At 36.2% G+C, this 15824-nt stretch overlaps 1 protein-coding gene across 4 annotated transcripts in view; it reads left to right on the forward strand.

Annotated features, from left to right (window-relative positions):
* Window positions 1-15824, forward strand: part of gak (cyclin G associated kinase) — a 65194-nt gene that overhangs the window by 29769 nt on the left and 19601 nt on the right. For all 4 annotated transcript variants that reach the window (XM_079815856.1, XM_079815858.1, XM_079815857.1 and 1 more), the window contains exons 12-17: window positions 6341-6390; window positions 6488-6636; window positions 8085-8207; window positions 9481-9614; window positions 11993-12187; window positions 12284-12401. In XM_079815856.1, coding sequence (XP_079671982.1) covers window positions 6341-6390; window positions 6488-6636; window positions 8085-8207; window positions 9481-9614; window positions 11993-12187; window positions 12284-12401 — 769 coding nt within the window. The remainder of the gene's footprint in view (window positions 1-6340; window positions 6391-6487; window positions 6637-8084; window positions 8208-9480; window positions 9615-11992; window positions 12188-12283; window positions 12402-15824) is intronic.

The raw sequence follows: 15824 nt of genomic DNA on the forward strand, positions 1-15824 counted from the left end.
TGTAGAGAGTACTAGTAATCTTCTGGTGGTTAATCTGATATCACATAATCTAGCTCACAAGCAATGCCACCCGCTACTTTGAGCATGTTTTCTAAAGCCTGTGCTCTATTCTTGGTATAAATAGATTCAGAGGCTCTTTTCATGAGCTGTTGCATTTTAAGGCCTCAAAAAACATGCTGTCCTGACATGAAGGCTATTTAAAAAAAGGAAAGATTCCTTTGGAATAATTTCTGCAGTAGCATTAAATGTATCATTCACAGAGCGAATGCATTGGGATGGGAAAAAAATCCATTCAAGATTGAGGACGAAGCAAGAGTAATTTTATAATTAAAGAAATGAATTACTCACCCTCATGTCCTTCCAAACCCGTAAGACTTTCATTCGTCTTCGGAACACAAATGAAGATCTTTGTGATGAAATCTGAGAGCTTTCTGTCCCTCCATTGACAGCTACGCAACTACCACTTTGACGCTTCATAAAGTTTACTTCACCGGTTTAGTCCAAATTTTCTGAGGACACACGATCATGTTTATCGTTTAATTCACATATAAACATTCGTCAACACACACATCAGTCGTGTTAAACTCAAGCTCAAGCATGTTCACTTGAGGTGAGGTTCACATGTTGAACCAATGAGGTTAATTCTCATGTTACGCATCATGTTTGAGCTTCAGCAAGAACCAATGAGGTTTATTCTCGTGTTTACGCAGCACGTTTGAGCTTCAGCAAGAACCAATGAGGTTTATTCTCGTGTTTATGCAGAACGTTTGAGTTTCAGCAAGAACCAATGAGGTTCATTCTCGTGTTTATGCAGAACGTTTGAGTTTCAGCAAGAACCAATGAGGTTTATTCTCGTGTTTATGCAGAACGTTTGAGTTTCAGCAAGAACCAATGAGGTTCATTCTCGTGTTTATGCAGAACGTTTGAGTTTCAGCAAGAACCAATGAGGTTTATTCTCGTGTTTAAGCAGAACGTTTGAGTTTCAGCAAGAACCAATGAGGTTCATTCTCGTGTTTAAGCAGAACGTTTGAGTTTCAGCAAGAACCAATGAGGTTCATTCTCGTGTTTAAGCAGAACGTTTGAGTTTCAGCAAGAACCAATGAGGTTCATTCTCGTGTTTAAGCAGAACGTTTGAGTTTCAGCAAGAACCAATGAGGTTTATTCTCGTGTTTAAGCAGAACGTTTGAGTTTCAGCAAGAACCAATGAGGTTCATTCTCGTGTTTAAGCAGAACGTTTGAGTTTCAGCAAGAACCAATGAGGTTTATTCTCGTGTTTAAGCAGAACGTTTGAGTTTCAGCAAGAACCAATGAGGTTTATTCTCGTGTTTAAGCAGAACGTTTGAGTTTCAGCAAGAACCAATGAGGTTCATTCTCGTGTTTAAGCAGAACGTTTGAGCTTCAGCAAGAACCAATGAGGTTCATTCTCATGTTAAGCTGCACGTTTGAGCTTCAGCAAGAACCAATGAGGTTCATTCTCGTGTTTAAGCAGAACGTTTGAGCTTCAGCAAGAACCAATGAGGTTCATTCTCATGTTAAGCTGCACGTTTGAGCTTCAGCAAGAACCAATGAGGTTCATTCTCATGTTAAGCTGCACGTTTGAGCTTCAGCAAGAACCAACTTGCGCGTCAAGCAGGTTTGGTTGAGCTTCTGATTTAAATGTGAATAAAAGCCTAAATTAAACCTGTTCATCATATAAAGTGATCGAATCTCTTCAGTAAATTTGGACTAAACCGCTCAATTCATATGGATTAGTTTTACGATCTCTTTATGAACTTTTTGAAGCCTCAAAGTAGCTGCGTAACTGTCAATGGAGGGACAGAAATCTCTGAGATTTCATCACAAAGATCTTCATTTATGTTCTGAAGATGAACGAAAGTCTTACAGGTTTGGAACAACATGAGGGTGAGTAATTAATGACTTAATTTTTTGGGTGAATTAACCCTTTAACTAGTTAATGTTTGTTATAAATATATTTTGCTTAATTTCCTGAAGAAAAAAAATATTTTAAAGTATAGTATTAAAATTAAAAGGAGAGTATTTTACTAAAATATTGCACTATGTATTCGAATTTCTAAAATCATCAAAATGTTTCTTGTTTCTATTATTTTAGTTTTATCACTATTATAGTAGCTATTAATGTTTTGCATTTGTTTTTATATTTTCAGCTTTAATTGTAATTTAAGTTTTAGCAATTTTGTTGTCTTGTCATTTATTATTATTATTTTTAAATATATTTTTATGTAGCTTTAATTGATTTATATTTCAGTTTTTGTTTTAGTAATTCTAATACGTTTAAAACTTAAACTTATTTCAGTTAAGCCTCCCACACACTAGATAATTGGGATGATTGTGGGTGCAATTCTCCCTTTCAGAGAATCCTAGGATTATATTGATGGTTCTACAGATTATATTATCACGTTTTTCTGTGGGGTGTTTCCTGTTTTCGGAAACACACCACACCACAACCGATTTTGCGAGATTTCCCGTGTTCGCTTGTTGTTTTTGAATGCAATCTGTTAGTGTGTGTTGTGCTGTCTTGTTCACATCGTGGCACTCCTTCCACTATAGCAGGGGTCTCCAAACTCAGTCCTGGAGGGCCGCTGTCCTGCAGAGTTTAGCTCCAACTCCAATTAAACACACCTGGACCAGCTAATCAAGGTCTAAATAGGCGTACTAGAAACTTTCAGACAGCTGTTTAAGGGCGTTTTCACACCTGAAAGTCCGCACCAAGGTCCGAACCGAAGTTCATGTTTTAATACATTTTATACATTTGGTTAGTTTTGGTTTGGTTTCACATTGCAATTATGCGAGCGCACTAAAGAACTTTACATGACACACTTGCGTCCACTCGTCATCATCTATGTGGGCTGCATCTGGACATTGATTAGTTTGTAAACGGACGTGCGTCTGACGTCAGCGTCTTTGACAAGAATGAATGAACGGACGCATATCATTGCCACTAGTGAACAGTGCGCATTGCTTGACTATTTTCTTTTCGTTACGTTTAAAGGTGGACATTTCAAGCTTTATATTCACATGTTTCTCATGTTTGTGAGACGAGTAGCCTGCTGAGTTTCGGTTTATTTGAGACGCACTCCAGCTTCATGTGCAAAGCATGTGATCGCTCCCGCGATTATTGTCTGCTATAGACTATTTGCTTCTTATTTATTAAATCCAGACAATTATCTGATTAAACGTTGATTAAAATTAAGATACAATTTATACAAAACGAAATTCACATTAAAGAAATGCTTTCTAAGCAAAATCATACAAAATTTCTTTCAAAATAATTTCTGACCTTCTGACATATTGCGCATATTTTCACTTTTCATAATCAACGTAGCCTAGATGAAATTTAAAAATAACATTAAAATATTTAAACATAAACAGGAACTTCCTGTAAATGGTCTGAAAGTACGAACCATACAGAAAATGCTTTCACACTAGAAACGAACCGAACCTTTGTTCAGTTTGATCCGGCCCGAGACTACCTCTTTTCGTCTGACCAAATTTCGTCTGTTTGGTCCGGACCGTGGTCCGGGGGAGGTTTCACACCTGCAATTTTGATTCGGACCAAACTGAAAAGTCCGAAAATCCGGACCAAACAAGGAAGGTGTGAAAGTGCCCTTAGAGCTGGTTGGAGCTAAACTCTGGACCCTTTTTGGACCTTAAACTAAAGTGTATTAGTTAATGATAAAAACTAAATAAATACAAAAAGTTGTTTTAAAATCTTGTGGTTTCGTCAGATACTACCTTATTCGATTGCGTGATCCCCGATATCCAATTTTACGAACAATCGATTTGTATGAATATTTTCTTTTGAATGCTCTGCTTTTGTGCTGCTTTTGATTGTTTTTCTGTAGAATAGCAAATGCTTAGGCATCATACTCAATAAAACGAAGGACATTCATAAAAGTAAATGGGTCAATTCTGAGTTCATGTTGATTTGATCATCAGAAGGTAAATTTGATCTGTCTAATTGTAGTGACTGTATGTTAATCTCTTGGTAAACTCAATCAGGGTTTTGTTTGACACACTGATCTACCAGATCATAAATTCCCCCTCCATAATCCGTTTGCGTTTATTAATCATATTTAATAATCACCCCCCATCATCCCCACAAGTCTGTCATGTTTATTTTCTCCTCAGTTGGCCCAATTTGCTTTAATTTTTGTTTTGTTCATTGTCTTTTTGTTCATTTTGTTCCTGAATCACATTTCTCGGTCCCAAATCACCAACCCCTTTCAGCTCCAGGTAACTATGGGACTGCGCCTTTGTGTCTGTGTTTGCGTTACACGTGTTTGTGTGTGTGTGTGTGTGTGTGTGTAGAGATGTTGTGTGAACTCCACGTTCATCTCATGGCTTTGTATGCTGTTTGTTCATAACCACAGTCTGCTCCCATCAGCACTGCTTAATTAATAGTATTGATTCATAAAAGTTTGAAAAGCTTGCCTACTAAATACATATGTGTGAATGCTACTCTTTGAAATTACTTTAAAGGAATAGTTCACTTTATTCCAGACTATATCATGGTATATTCAAAGTCTTCAATATATATATATATATATATAGACCTTATGTAGCCCCATCCCTTTTCAGTGTTGCGCTTATTGTGTTCTGTCTTCCGATTTGTATTTCCACAGCATGAAGGTAAGATCTTACGGATTTATGAATGAACCGCTCGTTTTAAAATCGGATATTTTATGACATCTACTTTAAACATTGTAATGCTCATGATAACTTTCGTTAACTCTACAACAGTGATACATTTGTTGACAACATTTTTTCACCGACGAAAAACGAGACGATAACTAAATTAATAAAAAAGTCTACTGTCATTTTCGTCAACTAATAAAACAAGACAAATGTTAGGGAAGGACGATTAGGTAAGAGATCAAGTCAGAACTGATGTCATGTGTAACAGATGCGCACATTTGAATTGTAACTTGCTGATCCAACCGCGGGAAAACACGGCGCTTTTGTGCATTCTACACGCACCAGCGTTTCAGAGTGGTTAAATCAAATGAATAGCGCACATTTATGCCAGGTAATTGTTTATGAACTAATGCTGACAATGTTTACTTTACGATGTTTATATAGTAATGTTTTAGACTGTTGTAACAATGCATATTTTATCTCCCTCTGAATCTGAATTTGAATGAGCAACTGCAATAGTAAGGCGCAGACATTTCAAAATAAGAGTCCTGTTGTATTCCGAGCTTGTTTATAATTAAAAGTCACGCATTATATATACATTTTTTGGTTACACAATAAACCGTATTTAATTGCATTCCCATTTAATTCATAGTCAGGAGGAAAGACTAAGAACAGTATTTGACACATATTATTCAATAAAGTATCAGGGTTATAATGGCTAAAATATATAAAATATAACTAAAACCATTAAAAATATTCATTACTTGAAATTAAATAAATGTTAACTGAAAAAAAATAAAAAATAAACTTAAACATATTTGAAGCTTTAGCTTAACCTGATATACTAAACAGAAATACAAAATTATAAAAACTATATAGATGTTTTTTTTAAAACGAACAAAAAAAGTGAATTGAGATCTTTCGTTGTATTTTTGCGCTTGAAGGATCAAAAACACAATTATGTTAAAATGTCAGTTTTGACATGTATTCAAGTAACAGTCGGTTATTTAATGCTTAAATGCTCAATTAATCCCTTACAATTTAACTAAACTCATTCGATTTTAGCCGACTAAATCTACTGTAGATTTAGTCGACTAAAACTAGACTAAAACTAAAAACAATTCTGGTGTATAAAATATGACTAAAACTTAATGGCATTTTGGTCAAAAGACTATAACTAAAACTAAATAAAAATTTGCTGTTAAAATTAACACTGCTTTACAATAATTAAATCCACTTCATCAGCTAATAACTCTTTGACAGCGATGCCATAGAAATATACAGAGCTAAAGCAACAACGGAAGTTCAAACACAAAATTTCGCGCTTGTTTCTCTGCCGCATAAGGTCTACAGTAACTTTCAAAAATGTTTGTTTTTGAAATAAGTCTTTCTCACCAGTCTGCTTTTATTTGATTGTGTCCCATGATCCTTCAGAAATCATTCTAATATGAGAATTTGCTGCTCAGGAAACATTTCCTTTTTGAGTGAACTATCCCTTTAACTGTAGTCTTTGCATTTTAGTCCCAGATTCCTACGAAAGTGTAGTAACTCAAAAGTCATCCAACTTTTTGATACAAGCCGTTACTCTTATTCCTATTGACAGTTTTTCTGCCTGTAATCTAGATGCTCTTCTTGCTATGCTGTTGTGTTCACACATTTAAACATTTGTCCTATCCTGTCTCAGTTATGCTAAGGGAGACCTGGACTTGTCCTACATCACCTCCAGACTAGCAGGTACGCTCGCCTATGCAATAGGACACTAGATTAATTTTGAATGTCTTAATCCTAATGGTGTAAAGTTAATTACTCGTCTGTTTGTGTGTTTTTGCAGTCATGTCTTTCCCAGCTGAAGGAGTTGAATCTGCCATTAAGAATAACATTGAGGATGTGCGTCTGTTCCTGGATTCTCGACACGCGGGTCATTATGCAGTATACAACCTCTCCAAACGCTCCTACAGACCAGCCAGGTTTCACAACAGGGTGAGTGCGTATAGCAAAGCTTTTTGCTTTTTCTCAAATTCAAATAATTAGCAGATTGCAGTGACCTAAATTGATGTCTTTCCAAATATTATAGATCCGGTGTTGTAAATAAATTAACAGATTTAAAATAGCTTTAGTTTGAAGTGAAATGAGCTGAAGTAAAAAAATAAAAATTTGATGAAAAACTTACATTTATTAAAAAACTTAAATGAAAACTTTAAGGGTGTGTTCACACTTGGCATGTTTGATGGGATTAAAACGAACCGAGGTGCGATTGCTCTGTTAGTGCAGTTCAGTTGAATAAGTGCGAACACTGCCATCCGAACCAAGCAAGCGGACCGACTCCGCTGGAAAGATGGGTATCTATTCGCTTCCAAACAAACTCTGGTGTGGTTCGAATGAAAAATGAACGCAACACGGACCAAAGACATGTAAACAAACCAAAAACGGGATATGATGTCACAAGATGCGACCCTAAAGAGGACCGAATGCTCAAGTGAACCTGTTTTTTTTCTCGTCATAGTCGTGATGTTGCCCGTCACAGTTCGGTACAGGCATCAGAACCGTGTCTCCTCACTACAGATCTTCGTTTGTGTGTGATGGAGGGATTCCTGCTGCTGTTTTTACTCCTTTACACATTTTATAAGCTCTTCACGAGTTCTCAGCTGGTCAAAATACCATCATATGTAGCTACGCACATACATCGAGCGCATTTAGCCCAGAACACAGCCTTGTTTTGGATGTTCGATAAGTTCCGTTGTGATGTATATCCCTGTGCCTTTAGGTTCAGTGTTAAAATGCCAATGTGAATGCTAAGCGGACCAGGACTAAATGTTTTTTTTTGGTCCGGACCAAGCGTGAACACACCCTAAATGTTGCCTGGGCAACTAACTAAAACAAATAAGTTTAAAGGCTGGGTAGGCAATGTTTTTTATAAACACTTTTGTTATACTGCTTGAAACTCCTCTTCACATCCTGATAGCAATCAATAATAAATGTGGTCTAAATATTTAAAAATGTACATATATCTTCTGTGGAAGTCTCAGGACCAAAAGATGTTCCTCCAATCATTGGATTCGGTCCAATATGAAAATAAAAACTCATTTGAATATATTAATAAATACTATTATTGTAAATAATACAAAAATTACTCAATAAATTCAGAGTAGATGCCATACTTAATTTGATAAATATGAAAACAAGGCTAGATAGAAGGACGGCAACATTGATTCAACCAATGGCATGAGTTTGTGGTGGGGCTATTAAACAAAGAAACCTGTTTGTCATTTTTCTTGCCATTTCTTTTGGTGATATTATTGGCAGGGTAATGACACCCTTCACTTTTAAATGTGGTGTCTACTTGGTCTATTGTCAACACGTATTGTAATTGTTTTTCTGTGCCGTTCTGTATTTAATAAAACTCATAATTGTGTCTTGTGTGTGTGCAGGTATCAGAGTGTGGCTGGCAACCTAGACGAGCTCCTACTCTGAAGAACTTGTACAGTATATGTAAGAATATGCATCAATGGCTCAAACAGGACCAGAGGAACATCTGCATTGTACATTGTCTGGTGAGCACGCGCACACACACACACACAGATCTTTTCCACCGATATTACTAGCTACGTTTACATGGACCCCTTTTGATTGATGAATCCAAATGTAGTGTTTACGTGAACGTTAGGTAAAGTGATCGGGTTGATGTGCGCGTTTATATGTCACAAGCTTCAAATCGGATTTCTTTTTTTTACATGCACGCAGTTTCCTGCTGTTTGTACATACTAACCATTCCCATACATTGCTTCTTGTCTTTGTTTTGTAAAGAGTAGACTTAATATTTATCTATTTCGGGTCCTAATTAGGAGACGACGAGCACATGAACTGTTGTGCCGTGCTGCTTATATTTATCAAGCATTAAAAATGCCAGAAACAAGGACTGGTGGGATGTTGTTGTTCTTTCCAGTTTCGTTTTTTTCAACCCGATCAAGTGTTTTAAATGTCCTCTCGATCAGATTAGGAAAGGTTAAAACCACTCCTTACAATCCGAATGACATTTTTTGGCCAATTCATTCCGACATGGTTGCATGTGACTTTTTTTCTTTATTCCTACTGTGCTACTAGTCCGACAATCGGATTATTAGAGTCCATGCAAATGCTAGGGGTGTGAATCGTCACAGGTCAATTCGATTACTATTATCATGTCAACAATTTTATGTCTTAAATTTTCACTATCACGTTTTTGTCAATGAATACAAGCAGTCAGAAATATGAACTCCCTTTTTATTTGATCTGCTCCAAGAAAGTACACTTCCTGAATATAGCAAACATCAAACAAAACTTAAGTCTGAACACAGCAGATGATGGGAGCATTTAGAACAAATAAAAACTAGTAAATAGGCTACTAAAAGCGCATGAAACTGTCAAGTAGTGTATTTAAGTTACAATAACGCACACAACAAGCACACACACACTCGCAAGCGCTCAAACTTTTGTTTCTCCTCCCTCTGCCATTTTACGTTAGCACGAGAAGCGTGTATGCAACAAATGAGGTCAGTGAAATGTCAGTAGGCTATAATCGATTATAGTCTATTACTGCATCGATGCTGAATTGTCCATGTCCGCATCGATGCAATGATCATATTTCAACACCCCTAGTGAACGCAGCTACTGTCTGTCAATTTATAACCTGTCCACAAACATTACATTGTTGTCTTTGTTGACAAGTCATAATCTTAGTTTTGATAAACTATTTTAACATCCCAATTAATTTAATTCAAAAAATATGCGGGGTATCCAAGTGTCATCTTTTGTCATCTTATTGTGTCTCTGTGTTTTTGTACGCAGGATGGACGGGCAGCGTCGGCTGTGGTGGTCTGTGCGTTCCTCTGTTTCTGTCGTCTGTTCTCCACGGCCGAGGCTGCAGTTTACATGTTCAGCATGAAGCGATGTCCACCGGGCATCTCGCCCTCACACAAGCGGTAACAACTTCCTTTTTTTTTCTCTCACTTTTTTCCTTTGAAGTAAGACACGCATGTCAGGACAGGTTGTTCTAGAACAGAAATAGATGCTCTGTGGATTAATTCAGCAGAACATAAGCAGTGAGGCGCAAGTGTGACGGTTCTTTTGGTGCTGAGGTCACTTCCTTCCTTCCATGTTCTTAGGCTCGCCAAGAGCTTCTGCCCAACTTCGCAGGGACTCTTTTGACTCTAACCAAGTGTGAATGTACTAGATGTAAAGGAAGTGACATAACCTTAAACAGAGCGTTCAGTTCTGTTGCTCACTAGAAGCAAAAAGCATTGAGCTACCATAAAAGTAATAACCCAGGCACTTTAATTTCATTTTTATATTTTCAGTTTAGGTTTTAGTAATTTTTTGCATTTTATTTCTCTTTTTCTATTTAGCTTTAATTAATAATTTTTTTTTCAGTTTTAGTAATGTTACTATTTTAGTAGCCAAGGTTACATTTCAAATTTTTGTTTAGGTTTTTTTAAGTTCTGGACATTCGTCAGCGGTGCCACACACTCACATCTTTCACCGCCGCCATCACTGAACTACAACTCAAACTAGCGCACGACATCAATGTCATCGCTCTCAGCCACTCCCTCTGTTCGCTGATTGGACCGGTAAAAAATTGTTCGGAGAAAACCTAAGCATCTACAGCAGTCCCAGACGGAGTACTGAAGGAAAATGAAAATTGAGCGGAAGTACGTAGGAGGGCGGAGCCAGGCTAGATATGAGGGGGGAAAGTACCATAATTCAAATATACTACAGGGTTTCTACTGATACAAAGCTTAATGCTAAATCACTGAAGTTACCCTTTAAGTTCTACTTTAAGTTGAAGTACAAAAAACTAATAAAATTGTCAAAAACGCACAACAAAATTACTAAATCAAAGCAAAAAAAAAATCTATAATTCAAAGCAAATTTTAAATATTAACAAAAACTACAATATCAATAATTAATACTAAGATAACACTGACGGTAACAACACTGGATTTAAAGTTAAGTGCAAGTTAAGCATTTGTATTTCTGCACAGAAAATAAATTCAACTTGTTCTTTCCTTTTGGGAAAATCAAAATCATGTTTAGACTAATGCACTTGCAATGGAAGTCTAGAAGACATTAGACCACGATAAACGTTAAAATTTCAAAAGTATTGCCTCAAGACTTAATCATTATATAAGTGTTAACATGCGTCAGATGACTTGCTAAACTAGTCTGTGCAAAGTTAAATCCAACATTTGTCCTGTCATGATCTTCTAAAGCTGGTAAACATGCAAAAATAGACTGTTTTATTGAGAAAAAATTATTATTATTAATAATTATTATTATCCAAATATTCACCTCAGTAATGCCTAAAAGGATTTAAAGTTGAAAAGGACACTTTTAAGCAACTGTACAACTCAAGCAACACACATGTTTGTACATATCTCATGATCTCTCCTGATTTGTGAGATCTGCTTGAGGATGTGGGGTTCACAGAAAAGATTGTAATGATCTCTGTTTTCACTGTTCATGAGAATGAGGTCAGACTTCTCATCCCACACTTTTGATGTTAGATGATGAACTATGATGATTTTGTAGGTTGTTAATGGTGCTTTCTAAGCAATCATCACTGTTGTATTTTAAAATGTTCACTATTGCTTTTTAAAACCTCTTTTTTTTTAACCCCTGGTATATTGAAGTGGTATATTTTGAAGCTATTATTTAAGGGGCTATTCAACAGTTTTGTAAAAAAAAAAAAAAAACATCCATTAAGAAGTTACAAATGTTTTGAATATTGCCGCTTAAATAGCGTTTTGGCTCAAGAACAGAATGATGTGTTGTTCAGCTGTAGTTTTACACTACCGACCAACATTTTGGAATAATATATCTTTTTTTAATGTTTTTGAAAGAAGCCTCTTATGCTCACCAAGCTGCATTTATTGGATCAGAGATACAGTAAAAACAGTTATACTTTGAAATATTATTATTTAACTGTTTTCTATGTTAATATATTTTAAAATGTAATTTATTCCTGTGATCAAAGCTGAATTTTCAGCATCATTACTCCAGTCTTCAGTGTCTTCAGTGTCAGTGTTCATGATCCTTCAGAAATCATTCTAATATGATCATGGTTTTCACATAAATATTAAGTAACAAACATTTTTTTTTCATGATTTAATAATTGAGCACCGATTAATTGATTACCAAAATCATCATATTGTAATGCAATAAAATATTACTGTTCTACAGTATTTTTGATCAAATAAATGCATCCTTGGTGAACATATTTTAAATGCACCGGTCGTGTATGTCATCATAAACTATGTGTTAACGGATTGCATTAACCAGGGACTGTTGTTGTTGTTTGTAGGTATATTGAATACATGTGTGATATGATGGCAGATGAGCCCATAATCCCTCACAGCAAGCCTATAACCATCCGCTCTGTCGCCATGACACCCGTACCGCTCTTTAATAAGCAGCGAAACGGCTGCCGACCGTTCTGTGAGGTTTACGTCGGTGATGAGCGCATCGCAACCACCTCACAGGAATATGACCGAATGAAGTAAGTCACTTCCACACTGTGATGAAATTTGTCACATAATCCAGTGCTGATGGATATGATGATAATCATCTCTGACTAACTTTGCCGTTTCTACAGGGATTTTAAGATGGAGGACGGGCGAGCTGAGATTCCTCTAAATATAACCGTGCAGGGTGACGTCCTGATAGTGATTTATCATGCCCGCTCCACGCTGGGTGGACGCCTGCAGGCCAAAGTAAGACACTCTCGATATTTGTGTATTTTCTCCCCATACACAGTTACTGATCAGTTGGCCAGTAGCTTTATTAGCAAATGCATGATTATGACAAACACACCATTGCACATTTTTTAAAGGGTTTTTATTTGGAAGAAAGAATTGAATTGGTTGCATAGAGGCACTTTTTTTACATTTTCAATCTCTCCCTGACTAACCCAGAACAGATCGACTTGGAAGAAATTAATTAAACTAATTTTAATGAAAACATAAATACAATTAAATGAGTAAATAGAAATAAAAAAAATAGGGCTGGGCGAATTTAAGAATTTAATGTTTTGCTGCGATTTAAAAAAAAAATATATATATTTTTTTTTATTATTATTAAATTGAGAAACCGCGGTTTTGAATAAAAATGTTAGCAAGCATTACATTTTAGACATGTTGACTAGGGTGACCAAACGTCCCCGTTTTCCGGGGACAGTCCCGGTTTTTGGTGTTCTGTCCCAGAATGGAGCTGTCCCTGGAAATGTCCCCGTTTTACAGCTCGTTCAAAACAAGCCGCAGGTATATTGCAAAAAAGCTCCCAACCAACATACAGAAGCCTGCTGGTTATAGGAGCAATTGTGTAGTGATTATTTTCCCCATCAGATGGCACTGTGAGATTCGCTGACTGTACTTGGTCGCGCGCCACTACTACTTCATGAAGAACGTAACCAAGAGCAGAGCGCCATTTAGAGTGTGGATCGGGCCGCATTTTTCTGTCCGAGCCCGGCCTGTGTCCGACAGAGCAGTAACCGAACCCGACCCGAGCCCGACAGGCATTAAGATATTTATGTCCGAGCCCGAATCTATTTTTTTTCTCATACTGACACATGTACGTTTGTTCGTGTGGAAAGCCCGCTTTTATTAAGCAACTGTAGGAAGGCATTCTAAAATGATTACAGATGAGCGCATCAGCGCGCACACGTGGAAACAAATAGGCTACAGATGTTAACAGGGCCCAATCAAATAGCCAATTGAAATTAAATGAACAAAGGTCTACCAAAAATGGCCCAAGCTAACAGAACAGAACATTAACGTAACACAAATGCAGCTTATTGAAATGAAAATTACCATTTTTCTCGAAAACTGTATGGCTACTAAACTGCAACATGGGATCTATTTACATAATCCATCCATCAAAGTTTAGGCTAATCGCTTTCAAGGTAGTAACATACTAACTATTCATGTTAAATTAAAGTAATACTGTTTGTATGTGCCTTATAACAGAGCCTCAACAGGTGCAGGATTGTTTTTCCCCAAAGGTTCCGCAGTCACAACGCACATCACATTACTACACATCTGAACTATAAATATAAAAAAACCTAAACAATTACAATTACACAACAAATACCGTGCAGAATACACATACTTAAACACATGCTTAAAATAAGCCTAAAATGCAAAATAACAAGACCCAATTAAAGATAGTAAGAGTTATTTTCAAGCACAAACGTAACAAAACAATTTAAATAAAAAAATAGTAATTTATATAGTATAAACTTTTTTATACAATTATAAAATGTTACAATATTTGTAAATAGTTTTATTTATCATATTTATGTTGTTTTATTTTTGTAATGTGTTTTTTAAAGTTATGTTATACCAGACTTATTATTAATATTATATTATAAAGTATGTTATAATATTCTTTTGAACTGCTTTTTACAATGGTTGCTGTTAATTGTTTTCATAGGGGGTTTTTTTGCGGGTGCGTTGAATTTTATTAAATCCAGACCAAAAATCTTAATAATCAAACTAAATCATAATTATTAATGTTAATAATAATAATAATATAGGGAGCCCACAAAAACAACAACAAAAACATTCAAATGTGTATTGTCCCCCGATTTTTAATTAAAATATAATAACAAATGAGATTTTAGTGATATTTTGACCACTCAAATAGGAAATGTTTCAGAATGTTTCCATTTCAGAAATCTGGTCGCCTTAAAGGGTAACTTCAGTGATTTAGCATTAGGCTTTGTATCAGTAGAAACCCGGTAGTATATTCAAATTATGGTACTTTCCCCCCTCATATCCCCCTGAGAGGAGAGAATTATGCATTTTATTTCTGAAAAAAATCCTCCGATGACGCAAATATCGTCATTTTGCGTCATCTGAGGAATTTTTGGCCAGAGGCTAGAGACTACAGCCACTAGCTGGAGCTGTTCTGCATGTTATCAACCCGCCCACAGGGGAGAGATCTCACACACAGAACGTAACACACAGACGGCCGAACGGACAATCATAATAACGGAGCGAGGTGCCGAGTAAAGTGAGTGTTTCAACTTTTCAATGAATTCCTGTGATAGTTTAGCTTCCATATGCGATCTGAAAACGTGCCAGACTGGCGCTTAACGTTACCTCAGCTCTGCTCAGCTCTTCGTGATGAATGAAATCTGACACTGCTGCATCTGTGACGTGACTTTCGTTTGGCTCACTCACACTTTATTGAAAAGACACGTTCAGTTTTTAATTGTAGTGTTTATTCTTTAACTGAACGAAATGATTGTATTACTATGAAGATCAAAACGACGGTGTACAGAGTGGCCTCGTAGGGTAGCGAAACAAGTGCATTCTGGGAGTTGTTGTCTTTCATCCACATGAGACAAAAATACATTTGCTGTCTTTTCTCAGTCTAGAAGGCACCAAATTCAAAAATTATTTCTCATTTCTACTGCATAAATGACCCAGTTTAAATTCAAAGCTTAATGCTAAATCACTGAAGTAACCCTTTAATGTTGACTAATAACAGTTAAGAGAAGAAAATGATCCGAAGTTCTGCTCTCGTGTGACACGCTCTATGGACGCAGAACATCATGTCTAAGTGGCTCTTCACACAGAATGTTATATTGTGTTGAAAAAAACAAGATGTGGGCAGTGGAATGGGAAAAAAGCAAAGATATTAGATGCAAGTTGAACTTTCTTCTAACTTGAGCACCATTTTAATACCGTTTCATGGGTGAGGCGCTGCTAAAGACGCAAGACATGAGCACAACAGCCAAACACGCCCACCAAACATAAAAACAACAGAGAAAATAGCTCAATGGAATGCAAAAAAACTGTAAAAAACTACTAATGCATGTTTGATATTTCATGTTTGCATGATGGTGACCAGCTGAAAGGTGCTGTTACTTTCTGTTTTTACAAAGCATTTGTTGTTAATAGCTTATCACTTTTTGGCTAAGAAATATTTAGCATTTTCCTTTTTTTATATTATTTCTGAGTATATAGGATATGTTTAAGATACGTTTGTACAGTATTTGCCTTCATATTTCATGCATATTTTCTGCACCATGTTGATCACTTCAGATGTGTGCACTTGGAATCATATCATATATGTTACCTGAATCATATTGTAGTTACATTTTTAAGTTGACTAGTTAAACATAAAAATAA

This window comes from Gobio gobio, assembly GCF_949357685.1.
Source record: "Gobio gobio genome assembly, chromosome: 4".
NCBI lineage: Eukaryota > Metazoa > Chordata > Actinopteri > Cypriniformes > Gobionidae > Gobio > Gobio gobio.